Source organism: Equus asinus, chromosome 7 (genome assembly GCF_041296235.1).
Source record: "Equus asinus isolate D_3611 breed Donkey chromosome 7, EquAss-T2T_v2, whole genome shotgun sequence".
NCBI classification, from domain to species: Eukaryota; Metazoa; Chordata; class Mammalia; order Perissodactyla; family Equidae; genus Equus; species Equus asinus.
This window is the reverse complement of record NC_091796.1, coordinates 21,988,234-22,009,027: the sequence shown is the minus strand read 5'-3', so window position 1 is coordinate 22,009,027 and position 20,794 is coordinate 21,988,234. Positions and strand designations below refer to the sequence as shown.

The window sequence follows — 20,794 nt, the reverse complement described above, 5'->3', positions numbered from 1 at the left end:
GTGGACCTAGCACCTCTCATCGAGCCATGCTGAAGAGGTGTCCCACATAGCAGAACTAGAAGGACCTACAACTAGAATATACAACTATGTACCGGGGGGATTTGGGGAGAAGAAGAAAACCAACAAAAGAAGATTGGCAACAGATGTTAGCTCAGGGCCAATCTTTAAAAAAAAAAAACGATAAGAAATTCCTATAAAAACATATTTAAAAAACTGTTGACTTCTAAAATTTTTTGAACAAAATTGTAATAAATATTTTTGGATAAAACTTCAGATTTATCCTTATATCCCCGCTCATTCTATGATAATGATAATAGGAGCTGGCCTTGATTTGGCCAAATACTGATTGTAATACTCACCTACTTGGCCAAAATGTGTATTCAATTCAGTGCACTTCTATTTTTACATACATTAAAGTTATAAATTTATACTACTGTCATTGGGTAACATCTCAAGATGTGAACGGCATTTAGAGGGAAGTTCATTTTCATTGATAGAGGATGTAATTTCATGTTTCAAATAGTCTTGATAATTTCTCTTTTTTTCCTAGCTTCTTGTGAGATCTAACTATATTGTCATTGTGGTTTACTTTGTGATGTTGCAAAAATCTCACATTAGGAGTAAAATGTTAGCTTTACTGTATTCTTGTTTTTGCTTTCATTATTAGTATTTTCAATCCTTAGTTTCTTTGTAGAAATCTTGACCCATTTCACCATTTTCTGAGGATTTATTTTTCATTAAAACTATATCCGTTTAACTGTACTATAAAACCCAATTTGTCAAAATATACTGAAAGTCAACGACCATTTTCTAACCTTCCACATTGTGGAACTTATTCTTACTCCTCGGAATGTCTTTTATTATATACATGTCTCAGGACCTTTTCATAAACGTCTGGGTGTGGCACTGGAGTCAAGGTACGTATTATATATTAGTAAAGCTTAATTGATTTTTGAAGCAATAAAATGTATTGAAAAAATAAATAGAAATAGAAGTTGTAATATTTTATTTCTGCACGCCAGTGGAACTTCTCATTTGCTTTCTCTAGTATAGATGCGGGAATATCTTTAGATGCTTTTGCAGCCAAGCACAGCCATGTGTTCCACTTTTGGCTAATGAGATGGGAACATCTTTAATGGGTTCTAGGAATTTCCAAGAAAGCAATATAACAGGGATGAACTCAGCTAAAATGTCTTTCACCTTTTACCCTTCTTCTTGCTTGGAATACTGGGACAGTGCCACCAGAAAGACAAAAGCCACAAGCTAAATATGGCAGAACTGAATGATGTAAAGAGCCTTGGTCCCCAATTGTTATTATTAGCCCTGCACTGCAGACTCCCAGACGTCTTGTGTGAGATCAATAAACCTCCTAACATTTATGTCCTCTGTCTGTTTTGGTTTTTTGCAGCCAAACGTTTTCTTAACTGATACAGTTATGTTGCACTCCCCTTTATGGAAACCACTGTTCTGGTTCATTAATATGATAAATATGTCCAACATCATGGTTAGATAAGATCTAAGATATGAAGGGGCATAGGGAATAAGCATTTCATTCAATTAAGTATAAACATTTTGTTTGGGTAAGTTCAGTAGTGTCTGAATATCTGAATGATTAGAAGAGTTATATGATTAGAAAGATTGAAAGATTTATAGAAAAGTCTAAGGTCAGAATTGTTAAATTAGTTTTATTTTTCATATTTGGATGACAGTGTTACCTTCAAACATTTCTCTTATATGGAATTTTTGTTATTATAGATGGTACCTTCCACAATTCCTAGCTATTTAGAAGTAATTGAAATGGTAAAATACCAAAATATATAGAAAGAATGACAGGGCAAGGAGAAGGAATCAAAGATACAGTGCTTGGTATTACTTCTTTGATATTATTATTTACATTCTACCTTAAATAGGATACAGCTTAATTAAATTTATTATTTTCCTGTTTGTAGAATGGGGAAAATAGTAAGATTTTTGCTTCCTTATTTCAAAATCATTTGTCTTTCTTGGAATATATATTAAAATGTGTAATTTGTGTGTTTATGGAGTTGGTGTGTGGCTAAAAGGCTCGCATTTCTTCTAAGAATACAGTATAAATTGGAAAACAGTAAAAGTGGCATACTCACAAAATCAGGCACCTTCTAAACCATAGGATAATTGTATGTTTAATTATGTCTTTTGAAAATTTTATTAGAGAAGGAAAAATACTCAGAATCCAGGGAGTTTTAGGAAGAGAGATCAATATCCAGGGGGTTGAGGACAGAAGGCATCAACTCCCTTTAGTTAAGCTGCTCGTCACAATCACAGTGGTTTTCTGCTCCTTCCCAGCATCTCACCCACTGTGCCCTCTGCCTGGTGCCGGGTTTCTGTGCCTCTTCTCTCACACAAAGGAGGCTAGAAGACTAACTTCTGAAGCTAGAAAGTGATTATTAGAGTTGTTAAAAGTGACTGCTTTGAAAGATCTAATCATTCTTCGTGAAGATGGTACTTCTGTATCTTCCTACACTTGAATTTTGACATTATTTTCTGTGAAACATCAGAAGCTGTTCAAGTCACAATTCCAAAAAGGTGTGTGCCTCTTTAGATTTGTGATTTGGTATATTATATTTATAAATAAAAGCAGACTTTTTTTTTCCTGGGGCTAAATGTCTCCTTAACAATCATTTCAATCCACAGAGCCAGATTAGAAAATCTTGACTAGAGAAACTGCATGTAAAGAGGAATGTTACACAAGTATTTACAATGTAAACACATCAACTCAGAATTTTTAAAACAAATGCTACTGATTATGAGATAGCTTTATAATTTTATGACTCATTCAATTTCTTTTTTGCTAGGATAGGTTTTAAAAATTTTTTCTTGGGGGCCAGCCCTGTGGCTGAGTGGTTAAGTCCACATGCTCCACTGTGGCGGCCCAGGGTTTCACTGGTTCGCATCCTGGGCTCGGACATGGCACCGCTCATTAGGCCATGCTGAGGCAGCATCCCACATGCCACAACTAGAAGGACCCACAACTAAAAATGCACAACTATGTACCGGCGGGCTTTGGGGAGAAAAAGGAAAAATCTTTAAAAAAGTTTTTTTTTTAAATTTTTTATCTTTATTGCAGTAACATTGGAGTATTACATTATATAACTTTCAGATTTACATTGTAATATATTTCAAATTCTGTGTTGATTATATCATGTTCACCACCCAAAGACTAATTATAATCCATCACCACACATGTGCCTAATCACCCTAAAAATTTTTTCTATTTAAAATTTTTTCTATTAAATTTTTTTTAATTTTGAGAGAATTGTAAATTTACATACAGTTGTAAAAAATAACACAGAGAGATGCCATATTCCCTTCACCCAGTTTCCCCAATGGCAATATCTTGCCTAACTACAGTACAATATTACAACCAGGAAATCTACATTGATACAATCCACTGATTTTATTCAGGTATCACCAGTTTTGCATGCACTCATTTATGTGTGTGTGTTTAATTCTATGCAGTTTCATCACGTGTAGATTCATATGAACACCACCACTGTCAAGACACAGAACAAGTTTATCACAAGGATCCCTCCCGCTGCCTTTTTTTTTTTTAATTTTTTTTTTTAAAGATTTTATTTTTTCCTTTTTCTCCCCAAAGCCCCCCGGTACATAGTTGTGTATTCTTCGTTGTGGGTTCCTCTAGTTGTGGCATGTGGGACGCTGCCTCAGCGTGGTCTGACGAGCAGTGCCATGTCCGCGCCCAGGATTCGAACCGTCGAAACACTGGGCCGCCTGCAGCAGAGCGCACGAACTTAACCACTCGGCCACGGGGCCAGCCCCTTCTCCCGCTGCCTTTTTAAAGCTGCAAGTACCTCCCTTCTTACTCCCACTTCCTTAATCCCAGCAAACTACTAATTCTGTTTTCCATGTCTATCATTTTGTCAGTTCAAGATAAATGGAATAAAACACTCTTTAACCTTTTGAGATTGCTTGCTTTTTACTCAGCAATATTTCCTTGAGACCATGCAAGTTGTGTGAATCCATAGTTTGCTCCTTTGTGTTGCTTAGTAGTAGTCCATGTATGGATTACCACAGTCTAACTATCCCCCCATTTAAGGATATGTGGGTCGTTGCCAGTTCTTGGCTATTTATAATAAAGCTGCTGTGAATAGTTGTGTACAAGTTTTTGTGTGAACATTTTCATTTCTCTGGGATAAAGAATGCAATGCTGGCTCACATAGTTACCACAAGTTTCATTTTGTAAGACACTGCCATACCCTTTTTTAGAGTGACTGTACCATTTTACATGTCCACCTTTGATGTATGAGTTTTCTCCGCATCCTCACCAACACTTGATGTAATCACTAATTTTTTTTACATTTTAGCCATTCTGATAAGTATGTACTGATATCTCAATGTGGTTACACATTATTTGCATTTACCCAATGGCCAGTGACATTGCACATCTTTTCATGAACTTAGTTACTTATCCTCTTCAGTGGAATGTCCTTGTCTTTTGCCCCCTTTCTAACTGGATTTTTAATACTGTTGAGTTTTGAAAGCTCTTTACAGGTTCTAGATACAAGTCCTTTGTCAGAAATGTCTTACAAATATTTTCTCCCAGTCTCTACCTTGTCTTTTCATCTTCTTCACAGGATCTTTCCCAAAGCATCCATTTTTTATTTTGATGATCAATTTATCATTTTTTTCCTTATATGGATCATACTTTTGGTGTGTCCAGTATAAGAACTCTTTGCTTAGCCATAGGTTCTGAAGATTTTTCTCCTAAAAGTTTTATAGTTTTATGTTTTACATTAAAGTCCATGTTCCGTGGTGAGTTAAGTTTTGTATAAAGTACAAGGTGAGGTCAAGTTCTTTGAATGTCAGTTGCTCCAACACCATTAAGTGAAAGCCTGTCCTTCCTCCATTGAATTGCTTTTATACCTTTGTCAACCATCAACTATACTCACAAGAATAGTATATATTACAATTTCACCTCTATTTTTACCCATTCTGATATTCTTCTTTCCATTCCGGACGACTCTGGATCCTACTTTATCTTCTATATTAGCAAGTAGTCCCCTAGTTGAGGTGTAGTGCAAGGGCTGGGTGAGTTGTCAGCTTCCCACGGGGCCCTGCTGTCACCACCCTGGCAAAAGGAGAGCACTGACCAACACTCCTTGCAGTTCAGCTCCCCTGCCTGGCAAAAGTGGGCACTGATTTGCATAGTCTTGTTGCCTCCAAGTGCAAAGGTAATCTCAGCTCCCCAATGGACCCCATGACCCCAGGGAAGGGGGTAGGGAAGCAGAGTGTTAACTAGCCCATGTCCCACCACCTTGTTTCACTTTGTTGATCCCAGATGGGAGTGGAGGCCCAGATCGCCACCGAGCCCTGCTAACACCGAAAAGGGTGTATTTGTTTCTTATGGCTACTGTAACAAATTACCACAAATTTGGTGGCTTAGGAAAACAGAAATTTATTCTTTTATAGTTCTGGAGGCTGGAAGTCTGAAATCAAAGTGTCAGCAGGGCCACACTCCCTCTGAAGGCTGTGGAGGAGAATCCTTCTTTGCCTCTTCCAGGTTCTGGGGGCTCCAGGTGTTCTTTGCCTTGTCCTACAAAACTCCAATCTCTGCCTCTATCTTCACATGGCCTCCTCGTCTCCACATGTCTCTCTGTCCATCTCTTATAAGGACACTCGTGATTAGATCTAGGGCCCACTCAAATAATCCAGGATAATCTCATCCTGAGGTCCTTAATTTAATTACGTCTGCAAAGATCCTTTTTCCAAACAAGGTCACATTCAAGGTTCCAGGGATTTGATAAGACATATCTTCTAGAAGCCAAATTCAACACACTACAAAGGGGAAAACATTGATGCTGAGTGGGGATGGAGGCTCAGCATCCTGCTGGGCCTTGGCGACACTGGTGATCAGGGGAGCACAGTGAAGCTGAATGGTGACTAGCCCTTCTTTGCACTAGTTGGTTAAGTCTTGTTGCTGCCAGATGGAAATGGAAGCTCACTTTGCCACTGGACCCCACTGACACTATTCCAGCAGGGATATCAGAGCACCACTACTAGCTTCTGTTGGGTGGAAGATGGAAAATCAGCTCCCTGCTTGTCAGCCTGTACCACCTGGGAGGGTAATCAGAGTGCTGTCTGCTTTTGCCAGGTAGAAGGTGGAAGATTAGCTCCCTGCTCAGCCTTGCCAACACCACAGGGTGGGGGTGTCAGAGCACAACCACCTGCTTCTGTGGGATGAGGTGAGTGAGGCGGAAGATCATCTCTCTGCCTTGTCCCATTGAAACCATAGGGTGAGGTGGATGCAGTTTTTAGGCTGATGTTTGGCTGATGTAGGGTGGATATTGTCAAAAAGATTTTTGTTTTTTTAGGCCACCTTTTTGTTCATAGCCACTCCTATGGCTAGGAGGCACAGGCTTTTTCTTGAAGCTTTTTGTGGTTGTTCTTCCCGCCTGTTTGTGTCTCCAGGCTGGAGGCTTCTGCAGCCCCTTGTCAGGAATATATGGGAGGAAATAAGGAAGCCCAGAGAACTCACTGCTATGTCATTCCTAAAGTCCCAAGGTCTCTAGGCAGTTTGCCTTCTTCTTTCCACCTATGGGTGAGTCTTCCTGTGTTGTTTGTTGTGTTATAGGCAGGGCCGTTTGGTTGTCAGAGGAAGGACTTGGGAGGAATGGGCTACTATATCTTGGCCAGAACCACAAATTGATTCATGACTCATTCAATTTTAAGTTCCAGATATCATTGGCCATACGTTCTAGTGGAATTCTTTTCTATTTTTGTGTTCAGGTTTCCTACGGCTATCAATGTAAGCAGTAAGTGAAGGAAAAACAATTTAAAGTATATTTTAAGCTTTAATTAATGCTGACCTCTGACTGTATATGCTTTCTTAATGATTCTTTTGTAGAGCATTTTCCAGGGAAAAAAGCGAAAGATAAAAGTGCATTAAGAATATTTGTTATTCAACATCATTCTTATATGAGATTAAAAACTATATTTCACGCTGTTCTCTTTTACAAGTTCTTATTTTCACAAAGTACCTTCAGTAATTTGTCCAAGAATACTGTCTAGAATAGTTCAACAGTGTTTATGCATATTGACTTAGAAGTAAACTGCATATTGCCACACGTGACATTATATGGCCTCATTGCAATGGCCTCATTTCTTCCTTAGGAATGATGAATGCCCATTACGATGACATCCACGTCCTGATGGAGCTTTGTGTGTCTTTATTCCCTCTTTTGCATTGAGGATGAAGTTTACTAAGTTGGAAGGCATGGTTGCTTCAATTATTGATGGGGACAATTTTCCTCTCATTTCTGTCTGGACAAACATCACTAGTCGGGAATGTGCTGGGTTCCTGTAAACAGAGGAAAAGTTAAAAAATATAAAGACATTTTAGATTTATTTATTGAATTTACAAGCTTATAGAGAGTAGGATTCTTGTCTTATTCACCATTGATTCCCTTCATAGTGCCTATGATAGGATAAATAGTTACAGAAGGAAGGAAAGAAAATGAAGGTAGAGTGATTTTCACACTCATAAATAAACATTTACATAAAAACATTAAGCAAGTAGTCAGACTATAGTTTATTATTTATTTATTTATTTGGTGAGGATGATTGGCTCTGAGCTAACATCTGTTGCCAATCCTCTTTTTTTGCTTGGGGAAGATTGTCCCTGAGTTAATATCTGTGCCAATCTTCCTCTATTTTGTATGTGGGATGCTGCCACAGCATGGCTTGATGAGCAGTGTGTAGATCTGTGCCTGGGATCTGAACCCGAGAATCCCAGGCCACTGAAGCGGAGCATGCGAACTTAACCACAGACCATATTTTAAAGTCTTCAGTTTTAGTCAGCTTTTTCTTTCTGTTATTTTATGGATTTTTTAAATTACAAAAATAATGTATGCTTATGAAAATTTAAACTACAGAATTTTCATAATTATTCCCCTTCTTCTGTTTCCCAGAAATAATCACTGTTTATAGTTTTGACTGTATCTTTTCAGACTATTGTCTATCAAAGATAGCATAGATATGTACATATGTATGTACCCCACATATATACACATATACATTTTTTTTTACAAAAATTAGACATATTTTTATGCAACTAGTTTTATTCCAGTAGGATATCACGCAACTCCTTCTGTGTCAAAACATACAGCTCAGCTTAATTGTTTTACATGACTGCATACAGTATTTCATACTCTATTTAACCAGTCCTTTATTGACTATCATTTGGGTTGTCTCTCACTTTTTGCTACTGTAAATAAAGCTGCAATAAAACATCTTTGTAATGTATCCATTTGCACTTATATAAACACTTACACAGAATTTCTAGGTCAAAGGTTTTGTGTATTTAACATTTCCAAATGACTCTCCAAGAAGGCTGTGGTATTATATTCTAAACCAGGGTTCTTCAAACTGGAGTATGTGAAGACTTTCCAAGGGGTATGAGAGGATCAATAACATTTAAGGGAATAAATTTTCAAATCTCTAACTTCCATATGTACGTTTTCCTTCACCTGATCTGAGACTATGTCTCTGATGGAGCTGTGGGTTTTCCCTTTCCCACTGGCCTGTTCACATCACACTTCTGTTGCTTTGCAGAACAAAGGTATACCTGTCATCCCCTCCGGATAGTACCGAATAGTACTATGGTGCTTTACCCTGGCATATAAAAATCCTTGAGATGCCAAAGGGAAAATCTGATCTCCTAAAAGTGAGTTGAGAAAGTGAATGACTAATGATTGGGTAATAAGTCCTGACCAAGTCATATTGTCAATTCTTTGCTTTCAATAAAATTTAAGGATCTAATTGAGTTGTCAGCTGACAGGTCATTAAAAATAGTTTTTGATTATAAATAACTATGATTTGTGGTATTAACTCAGAAGAATGTCAAGGGATTGAAGGACAGTGTTAGAATTATACTCTTTCCATTTTAACCCACTTATTTATGTAAACAAAGTTTCTCAGTGCTTATGTTTATAAAGATGCAAAGTAGGAGTAGTCTTGATATTAATTGTTGTCTCATTTTATTAGTAATATCATTCCACTGTTAAATGAGTGTAATTGTTAGAAGCATGGGTCCTGGAACCAGTCTGCATTGGTTAAGAGCTGAGTTGTGCTATTACGTATGTGTAACCTTGAGAAAGTTACTTAATCTCTTTGGGCTTCCATTTTCTTTTCTGCAAAATAAGGACAGCAATACTACCTACTTCATGGGGCTATTGTGAGGACCAAATGAGTCAATATATGTAAATTGTTTATGACACTGCCTGGCACATAGTAAGTGCTATCTAAAGTTTGCTAATAATAAAAGATGTGTTTCCAATAACAGTTTGCTTTTATATTTAATAATTATATAACATATTTGATAATATACTTTTTATTTTGATCAATATATAATAATTTAATCCAGCACACACATATTTTTTGACATTTAGATACTTACGATCATAAGAAATAAAACGAATTTTAAAAATTAAATACTTATTTTTGCCGAGAAATATGACAGAGTGATTAATAAAATAATTCGAGGCATAAAATATATTTTATTAGGATAAAATTATGTGAGGGAAAAAGTAAAAATATTGGTTCAAGGAGAAAAGGAATTACTAAAATTTCTGACTGCTAAAGGTTGTATGTATTTTGACACTGATAATGTAACGGTCGGTTTCAAGTTATTATGGTATTTGGCTTCTATTGGATACATTTACAACGGTGATATAACAGTTTTTTAAAACTGTCAATATTTAAAGTATGCTGGAAATTGTACCCTCTTATTTAATCCTATGAAAAAGTTTAATATCAACTTAAAAATATGCAAGGCAGAATATAGTTTTACAGAATTCTTTTAGGGGCTATGAAGACCACCGCTCCAACAAACTGTGTGAGTGTCCATTTTCTTATACCCTCTCTACGCAGAGCTTAGACTGCTCTTCCAGTGCCTCCGATGGCTGGGTTGAGAATACTCACAGCAGTTCATATGGTCTTAAGTCTCTGGCTGAGTTGACCAGGGCTTTACACACTTAAGAAAGCCTTTCCTATATTTACTGGAGAGCACTTTTACTACCGATATTACGTTTTATAAGTTTACTACATGACTTGTTTACAAATGTTGGCTGTCCAAAATGTAGGGCTGCACAGAAAGAGAAGGTGCAAGAGACTCACTTTTAGTCAGTACCAGTCTCCAGACTGTGAGGAGACTGTATCTTTCCCAGCAGGGTGATAGGCAGAGCTCCCACCCTAGATGGGCTATCTAGATCAGCGGAAAGAGAAAGCTGACAAGGTGCAAGAAGGGGACTTGGCCTGTGAAGCACACTGTAGGGTGTGTAGCTTCCCAACTAGCGTCCCCGCCAGCAGTTGACTGACCTAGCTGATGTGGAGCAAGGATCCTTCCCTTGTTTCGTTCCCTCCTGCTGTGGAGAATAAAGCTTGGCCATAGATTCAAAACTGACAAATAGGTAGAAAGACCACACATCACCATCACCATCATCATCATCAGCAGCAGCAGCATCATCTGCACCAATAATCCTATCTATTAATGTAAATAATTGTGAATTTCTTTTAGTTCTCCAGTTCATTAGAGAAAACATTAAGGAATACAGGTCTCAAATGTAATTTTATTTTGACTTCCTTCACAGAAATATTTTTTCTCACATTGAGAGGTTTATGTCTGACCAATATAAAATTGTATATGTTTTTATATGCCAATATCTTTTACGTAATATAAAATCATTTAGCGAAAATGAAAACTTAAGGAACTTGTGAAATGATATACATTGAATTAATGTACATGCATTTACAGAACATGTGTTACCATTTTATCCCTGGGGCGGCCACCTGTAGGCAGTGACTCATCTCCGACTTCCCCAGGTCTTCCCTTATCCCAATTTACCTACGGAATGTCTCATTCTGCGGGTATCTGTTCTCAGCAGGTAGTCCATTGGAAAGAATTCATTCAAGATAAAGCATTCATTGTTGATAATGTAAATGTATTATAATTCTAGGGGAATTTATTTTTAATTCACAAAAATTCCTTAACAATTCACAGAAGTGACTCTAATGGAGAAATATAAAACATCAGGTTAAGTTTAACTGGGGAGGAAATGTTTGTATGTGTCACTAGCTCCAGAAACCTCAAATCATACTTTACAGGAAATTATCCATTCTGATTATACTTAAGGTGAAAATACTTATAAACATTATTTTAAAAATTGCATTTACACAACCAGGGGCACTCACAACTAGAATATACAACTATGTACTGGGGGGCTTTGGAGAGAAGAAGAAGAAAAAAAAAGGCGATTGACAACAGATGTTAGCTCAGGTGCCAATCCTTAGAAAAAAAAAATTGCATTTAGGGGCAATTTTTTTCCGAATAGAATTATGCTGGCACATATTTCTACTGATGTGTTAAGAATCCTTTAGTTTATAAATCACAAATTGAACTAGAAGGTTAAAATAAAATAAATAAACGCAAGTAACACTTACTCTTGCAGAGGTGAACATACATAGCCACAAGCATGGTTATAACCACGGATGTAATTTGAAGATGGAGGATATGCTGGAAAATCCACACTCCTAGCTAAGTGATTTAAAAAAAAATTAAAATGAAATCTATTCCACAAAGATGAAAAGTTCTATTTCGAGTAGCATATTTTAAAAAAGTATGACATAGTATTTAATTTAACTTAGTTGTTATCAGCCTTGACACTGGTTTATACATGTGCGTGTATGTCTGCACAATGAATGTGTACACAGGCCAAAACTGAGAAAATACCAGTATGAGCACCGTTGTCCTCTCAAACTTTTTTGTGCTAGTATTTCTAGGCATGCTGTTACATTTTACATACAAGAAAAACTTTAAAAAGTATCATTTAATTACTTTTGAAGATTTGAAGCAAAAGAAGAAATCACAAAGAAAAATACTATTCTATTAGGATAGTGGGTTTATAGATTTTTTTGTTAATCATTTTTTAAATAAAATATTTGATGTGATTATTTGGCCTGTCAATAAAGATAGTTTAAATACCTTTTTCTGCCAATTCCCTATAGCTAACTTCAAAGTATAATTAAAAATGAGTAGAGTTTGTTTTAGGAAATATGTAGCATAACTGGATTGTATGTGAATGTATGAGAGGTGATTTGATTATGATTAAGTTTAAGAAAATTATATATATTCCTTCTAAAAATATTTTTAAAAATATATTTATTTATTCAGTGCAATTGAATCCTGTCTTGTCAGAGAAGATGCATTTTCCTATATGATTTTAACATTAGCAATCAATTCTGTGAAAAATACAATATTAAACACCAGCTTAGGACTAGCTTAGGAGACAAATGTGGTTGAATGAATTTTCCATTTTCATGACCTGTTTCATCATCTTAACAGAGCCTATTATGTTGGTGTAATGGTACTGCCAGAAGTGATATTAACATAATTTTTCTCTGTTTAAAATATGGAGAGTATGCTTGTCTTTAATAAATAATAATGTATACCTGAAATTATACAATGTTATAAACCATTATGATCTCAATAAAATAATTGAAAAAGAATTGTTATATTCCATAAACAAGTATGGGTCATATAGTGTGGCAGTTAGCACAGATTTTGGAAAATCAGAAAGACTTAGTTTTAGTTCTGGTTCAGCTGCTTATTAGCTATATAACTTAATTTCTGTGGACTTTAGTTTCCTCATTAGTGAAATAATGCATGCAAAATATTCAGCTCAAAGCAAGGTGCATAGTAAGTTAAATAGTAACAAAAGAAACATTAAGAAGAAAACTATCAGTATTCATCAAAAATTCATTCAAAGAAAATTGCCTAAAGCAAATTCAGTAGTGATCACCCAATGACTGATTACTACTATTTGTTGATTTTAACTTCCATTCTTCTTTTTCACCTTCCCTCTGACCACTAAAAATGAGATAGAAGTGGTCTGCTTTCAAAATACAGAAAATAACAGATCAGACAGACAGCATTTTGTGTTGCAGCAGTGAATAAGTTTTTATGTGCACTCATTTGAAAAGTGAGACAACTAAATGACAACAATATGAGACAACTATATGAAAGTGATGACCGTCAGTCCTAGTGAGGTGCTACAACAGAGCTAACTGTGTGTTAGTGAGTGCTATTAGCAGAGCTGACTCAGTCTGGACTCTGAAACTTAGAATACTACAGACATATCAGAGTAACTGAAACCTCATAGTCCCTAGCCCTCAGTAGTTTACAGTAGGGAAAGCTACTTAGAGAGTAATGGTGAGATTAAATTGAATTATGGAAAAAAACAGGGCTCTAGGCCACTGTCCTACCAAAGTCCCTTTATCATGAGTTAAAGAAACTTGCGATATGAACTGGTATGTTTTAAGTGAATAATGCAAGTTAGGAAATGGTTATACGTTGGCATTCTACAGAGTGGCACATTTTTTGGGGGGATAAGGATATATCAAAACCTCTAGTTTCTAAAAGAAATATAAACACATTTATGTAAAGACCCATCTGGTGAAAATTTCTTCAGGAGTTTTATCAGTTAACAATTATGCAATTCAAATATAAAACTATATATCCAAAGATTACTTTTGTGTCTTAGTAGTTTGAAAATGTGTGCTGTCCAGGTTTAGCGTACAAGTATCTATTTATACTCAGTGCTGCAGTGTACATGCAGCACAAAGGCCAGGAGATGCCATCATCATTGACTATGATGTAAACGGTACCTCCAGAGTTGGGTAAAACAGCAGGCTTGTCTACATTATACATGTGTTTACTGGCTCACTAAGTAAATAAAAAAATAATTAATTGAACATAGAGTTTCTTCCAAACTGTGAGTTAAATAAAAAAAAATTAATGACTCATAGTAACTCCAAAATGTAGGCAAAATGTTTCAACTTACAAGTGATAATATCCATATTCCCTTCGCAGTGCTTGAAGGACACTAAGTCAACAAAGTCTCGGGGGGAAATTGAGCCCATAGCAAAACTCTGTGTAATGGTATGACATATGAATGTGTCCTGAAACAAATCAAACCATAAAGATTGCAACAATTATTTAATATCTATTCTTTGTACTGTGCCCCAAAGAATTTCATTGCCTAAGGTTGGCCTGTATTTGGAAAAAACAGGGCTTTGAAGTATTAAAAACTTATCACCAAATAAGCTTGCATTTTCAGTGTTGGAGGAACATTAGATCTATAATTATAAATGTAAGGCAACAAAAGCAAAAATAAACAAGTGGGCTACATCAAACTAAAAAGCTTCTGCATAGCAGAGGAAATGATCAACAAAATAAAAAGGCAACCTACAGAATGGGAGAAAATATTTGCAAATCACATATCTGATAAGGGGGTAACATAATTTTCTTTCTGAAAGAAAATTCAGAAAGGAATCTTGATATCATCTGCTCGTTGAATTTGTAGATGGAGAAATTGAAGGCTAACAGATTAAATCACTTGCACAACTTGAGATGAGTACAGAACTAGAACCCAGGTTTCCCAATCCCCAGCACAGTACTATTTCTCCTACTCCACATTGGCTAGGTAATATATTCTGAAAAATATACTGATTTAGCACCCTGTAGTGTAAGGCCTAAAATTAAAGACCAATATTGTGTGCTGCAGTGACATCGGCTGAAGTCTGGAGGCTCCTGAATGGCCTAACTACAAGTTTCTCTCCCTACTCTGTTTCCACAGATAAGGACTCTTAGCCAAACACTGCTTGCTCCTTATCAACAGCCTCAGACACATTTCCCACTTATCCCTCAGTAGTAGGTTTCAGTTCCCTGCTAGCCTGCAGAATTATTCCAACAACCCATCACTTTCTCCCGCAGGAATCAGGGGCCACCTCAACCCTTGATGCTACAAAGCCTGCCTTGCTGTTCCTGAGTGCAACTCCCCTGTCACACTGCATAGTGAGGTGTGTCCTTGAGAGTTTATTGAGCTAAGCCACTCCATGGTATTCTTGCCTCAGCATCCATCTTGTTTGGCCAAACAGCCTGTGGGAGCCTTAAATGGACACTAGTCCCCTCATGCAAGCACATACCCTAGATGGCAGCCCACAGAGGCCAAGGCAAATATACGTTGCTGATATGACTTCCCCAACAGCCCTGGTGATCAACAGTCTCCCCTGCGTCCCAGGGACTTCCGCTGTGAGCCCCTTAGATAAGCACCTACGGGGAGCTTACCAAAATCCTGCTCTTTCTGGTCTGAAATGATCAATATGGGCTTAACCCAGGAACCCCAAAGCACTCCACCTACACACTCTAATAAAGGCACCTGCACCAGGTCCTGCCTCTCTCTCTGCCTGCACCCTGCCTTGACCTCCCCGAATGGCCCCTTGAGGCATGCCGCGTACCTCCTCCGGGACCTGCGAATAATGAACTTCTCTATTTCAATCTCTCTTATGGTCATTTGTGAACCATGGCTCACCGTCTGGCACGCTGTGCTCCACTTGACAAATGCTAACAAAGTCCTAACAGTCATCATCCCCTGGGCTGTCGTTAATGATTAATAAACTGCTGTTGCTCTCATTTGTCTAGTGTAGGGTGTGATGTGCTTGACCACCCCCAGAGCAGAACCCCTCCCTCACCAGTGGGGTGGATGAGTCAATTAAAACACACCCCTGGAGACGAATACTATAAATATTCAGAGGAAGGTAAAATAATTTTCACATAGTGTAATGCCACTCAGAGATACTGTGGTGTACTGGAAAGGGCACGGAATTTGGAATCAGGAGATGAGGCATATGTCCTGGTTCGACCCTGTATGGGCTGTGGTGCCCTTGGGAAAATCACATAATTTCTGTGAATCTGTTTTCAAGTTTTTTGATGCCAAGTCTAATGTTCTTTCCATTACTACAGCTGACCTGGAGCAAAAGCAGAAATATCTGAAGTGCTAACAGAACTATATAATCAATATCACATGATCATGAGTGAAACAGTCCATTGTTTGGATTTTCATTTGTGATGGACCATGTTTCCCAAACCAAATCTTCAAATCCCAAGAGGGTCACGGACATATATGTGATTTTTGGGGCTAGGAACTTCAGGGCCTCTCTACAAGATGAAAGTGATTTACCTTCCTGAGCCTTTCTACAACCTCCCCACTCCCATACTTTAAAATCAGTTTAATAAAAGGAGGTGAAGTTAACCTATAGAGTTCTAAATAAATGATAAGGTGATGGCAGATATGTGGGGCATTTGTTTGTTTTGATGAATGGAATGTGGCTTGGAGACTTAAAGAACCAAAGACTCAGTGATCTGGAATTTTACAAATGCAATTGTTTGTGAAAATCATAAAAGTTTGCTTTACTCCAAGATTCACATTTACCACTTCATAAAGTTATTAACCAAAAACATAGGACTCAATTTTTAAAACCAGCTTGCTGCAGTATAATTTACACACCATAAAGTCTATCAGTCTTGCTAAGTAAGACACTCACAGTGTGCTGCACCAAAGTTCAGAGCCCCTTACCCCACTTCTGTCTTCTTCCTTGTTTCTACATCTTTTTACCACGTATCGTTCTTCCTCTCTCATTTCATCATTTTTCTCTCCTCCTGATCTTTTATTCTACTCTCACCTCATCCTGGTTTTTCCTTCTCTCCTCTTCTAAGCCCTACTTGCTTCTTGCATTCCGTCTTCCCTTCTCTCACCTCTATGACTTTACCTTTCTACTCCAGTTACCTATATTTTTCTTTTCTCTTTGCTTTTATTCTCTCTCTTCCTCTCTATTTAACTGGCAATAATATATTTGAAAGTGTTTCTAAAACCACAAGCATCTATATAATGTCATTTCACAATTTATCCTTACTCTTACATGGTGTTTGTTCTTACATCCCTACAGTAGGTGTCTGCATTGTTCCTGTTATCTAATAAATTATGACTAAGATAAATCTACTGAATTCCCATCAACAAGGTATGCTTAATCTTTTTTTCCACTTAATGGAAGAGATGAATCCATGAGTTCAGGCTCCTCCTAACCCAAGGCACACATCTGCAAGAGAGCTGACCAGATTCAGAATGTGGTATGCATTTAAAACAGAATAAAGCTAATTGAAATTAAACTCTTGACTAAGAAAGAGGACAGTTTTAAGCCTTTTATAAAGATTTCAACTCAATTAGAATCTGTAAAATACAAAGTGTCTACACAACATAGGTTTAATAAACTCCAATCACTGACATAAAGCTAAAAATATATTAATACAGTAAAAGTCCAATGTTAAATAACAAATTACCGAGTCAATCTTGTGTACCATATTATACGCTTTCAATGATTTATCCCATGTAACTCTGTTTTCAGTTTTGTAGAGGAAATCAGATAGTTTACATGCTGATTCTGGAAATATTCCTTCAACACGGTATCTATAGTTAACAAAATAAAGAAAATTCAAAATTTAACAAGTTTAGTCTAAGCTGAAAATAAAATGCTATCATAGTATAGACTAATTTAGCAACTAACAGTAAAGAAAACTTGCAGGTGATATCAGCAATTCAAAACACTAATGGTCAATTGGAAGTAGCCAGTTTATTTAAATATGCATTGAAATAATATAAGTTATTTCAAAATTCATTTTTCCACAAATTTTTTAATATTGTTTCTATAGTTGTCTTTTTAAAGGGACTACTTTCATTTAAGGTTTTTCTAAAATCTTTCTTGTAAACGTTTACCTACTGTATTTATCACAAGCCAACAGTAATTGATGAGAAGTCTGTGTGCTTAAGCAGTTATCTTGTGGCCCCAATTCTTAGTTTAAGGATGTAATGTAAAGCAGAGGTTAGCAAACTTTTCAGTAGAGGTCCAGATGGTAAACAACTTAGGCTTTCAGGGTCTGGTGGTCTATGTTGCAACTATTCAACTTTGTTAGTGTAGCAGTAAAGCAGCCATAGACAATATATTATGATTGGGAATGTCTGTGTTACAATTAAACTTTATTTATAGACACTGACTTTGGAATTTCATTTATTTTTCACACATCAGGATTTCGGAAAATAACTAACCTTTGTGTTCATCCATCAATGAAACTGAGTTTGATTATCCATCAATGAAATTAAGACAATGTGAGGAAACTGGATTAAATGCCACTATTTAGCAGAAGGTTGTTAAATGAAAATGAAGTCTGAGCAATACTAGCTATACTCTCTCTCCCTGTTAATCATTCTTTTCAAACTAAGGGGACAGGTTTAAGTAAAATCAAATTTTTAAACCTCTAAAAGGTTAAAATTTCTAGAGGAAGTGAGATAAAAACCAAATGCTATTATTACAGAAAATAGTTGTCATATTTATGAATTCTTCTTCCTCTGAATCTTTGTTTTTATGGAATAGGAATTTATTAGACTATTTCTTTGGATGTTACTTTCTCTTTAAAAGCTCAGTTGGTCCCTAATTTTCTCTATGAGATATCTTTAAATTTCCTTAGTATGTAAGGTTTCTTTCCTTCAGATCTACAAAGTTTTCTTTTTTTTTTTTTTGGAGGAAGATTAGCCCTGAGCTAACTACTGCCAATCCTCCTCTTTTTGCTGAGGAAGACTGGCCCTGAGCTAACATCCGTGTCCATCTTCCTCTATATGTGGGATGCCTACCACAGCATGGCGTGCCAAGTGGCACCATGTCTGCACCCAGCATCCGAACCGGCGAACCCTGGGCCGCCAAAGCAGAATGTGCGAACTTAACCGCTGAGCCACTGGTCTGGCCCCTATATATTTATTTTAAATGCTGTGTAGTATGGAAGTTCTCTATATTTTCTATTAAAATCCTTTATTAATTATACACATTGCAAATATTATTTCTCAGGCTACGGCCTACATTTTCATTTCTTGTGGTACGGAAGTATTTAATTTTAGTGTAGTCAAATTGACCAATATTTTCCATTATGGTTTGTATATTGTAATAAAAGTTACCATAGATCTTAGCAACCTCAGCATATGATTTTTTTTTCTTATTAAGCTGAGAACTTCCACATTTTCACTTAAAGCAAGCACTTTATGGCTTCTTTTTGGCAGACTCAAATTGCCAGCATCACAACTCTGACACTTTGGGGCCATTATTAAATAAACTAAGGGTTACTTGAACACAAGCACTTTGATACTGTGACAGTTAATCTGATCAAGGAGAGGAGTACTAAGTGACTAACGGCAGCAGCATATACAGCATGGATACACTGGACAAAGGGATGAGTCATGTCTTGGTTGGGATGGAGCCAGATGGCCCAAGATTTTATCATGCTACTCAGAGCAGTGTGCAATTTAAAACTTCGGAATTATTTCTGAAATTTCCCATTTAATATTTTTGGACCGTGCAAAGTGAAACTTCAGATAAGGGGGGACTACTGTAACTGATAGATCAGAATTCATGAGATTATGCTTTCTACAGACCATACGGTTCATGAGCCTTCAGACTGTAGTGAAAAGCTTTCAGTAAATGTGGATTTGTATCAGTATGCTAATTTGAACATGTCTGTAAAAAACTCTATATTCTTTTATGGTTTTTGTGAATGAGTACTGCCAGAATAGTAACAAGGAGGATGAGGGAGGAGGAAAATAGTGTAAAACGTCTATTTTTGCATACTAGAAATATAAACTTGGGGAAGCACCCATAAGACGATATGACACTCAAAGCCGATAGTGATCTTGTTTTTGGCATTTCCTATGTCTTATTAGAGTTAGAGGTGGGACATCCAGAGTGGCTGTGTGAGGAGCTAAGTAATCCCTCCTCCACCGTGAAACAACCATTTAACTGGTGAAAATTTTTTAAAAAACTATTTAGATTCTCTAGAAATTGACCTAGGGGCACACAGGAAATGGAAATCAAGAAAATCTACCCAATCTAGGTAGGAAAAGTCAGTCTGTAGCATTTGAGCCATGACCTGATTCTACCCACCCCTGTCACCTCTACGGAAGCTGTACTCCAGCTGAGTGCAGACAAGAAGACAGAGTCTCCCTCTCCCCACCGGCTCCCAGGCTAGGGCTATGGTTTCATCCTAGGAGGGGCAGAACACTGACATCTCTCATCCTTGCAACCCTCAGCTCATATTGTGGAAGCCCTATTCCCAGCAGGCACTGCTAACAAGACCAGGGCCTCCTTACCCACCCAGATCTCACTGGTAGGGTGAGGGCTCTGCCCAAGGCACAATAGTCTGTGAATACTGGGGCCTAAATTGCACCATGCCTCCCCTCAGAATAAGAGGAGCAAACTGCGAAAGTCATGGTACCATCCCTCCCCTACGCCACCCCCACATCCTGCACCTGTTCATGGAGTGGAGGTGTCACTTGGCTCCAGTGTAAGAGTGCACAGGTTCTGCTCAGGGGCAAAGGCAAGACATAAGGACTGGCAGCATCTCACTTCTGCCTCAGAAGACTGATTGCATTTAAAACATAACGTGGAGAAATTTTCAAAAACAATAGCGATTTTGTCGGTGAACAATTAGAAGGGAAGCAGTCAGAAGCAATCGGAGTAAACATACTAGGTGGCCCCTACTCAGGAGCAATCGGAGTGGATGTACTAAGTAGCCCTTACTCAGAGTAAGAGGGGTGGATGTGCTACGCAGCTCCTACCCAGGAGTAATCAGAGTTGATGTATGAGGCTGCCCCTACTCAGAGCAATCACAGTTGATGTACGAGGCTGCCCCTACTTAGGAGCAATGAGTCCAAGTTGCGGCTCAGCCAACCTACAAACATTCCCCAAGACAGACAGGGATTAATTAGCAAAGGGCTGAAGTCTTACTGGCTCAAGAAACTTGAGAATAACCTCTGACCCATCACTAACTGAAAAAATAAGCTATTCTGACCATTTTAAAATAAAA

At 37.3% G+C, this 20,794-nt stretch overlaps 1 protein-coding gene across 2 annotated transcripts in view; it reads right to left on the bottom strand.

Moving 5' to 3' along the window:
• Positions 1-4,963: 4,963 nt before the first annotated feature.
• The window catches only part of STARD6 (StAR related lipid transfer domain containing 6), a 23,210-nt gene continuing 7,379 nt past the window's right edge, over positions 4,964-20,794 (bottom strand). For both annotated transcript variants that reach the window (XM_070512999.1, XM_014846824.3), the window contains 4 exons: positions 17,231-17,357; positions 13,896-14,013; positions 11,497-11,590; positions 4,964-7,357 (listed from right to left, as the gene is read on the bottom strand). In XM_070512999.1, coding sequence (XP_070369100.1) covers positions 7,156-7,357; positions 11,497-11,590; positions 13,896-14,013; positions 17,231-17,357 — 541 coding nt within the window. In that variant the 3' untranslated portion in view covers positions 4,964-7,155. The remainder of the gene's footprint in view (positions 7,358-11,496; positions 11,591-13,895; positions 14,014-17,230; positions 17,358-20,794) is intronic.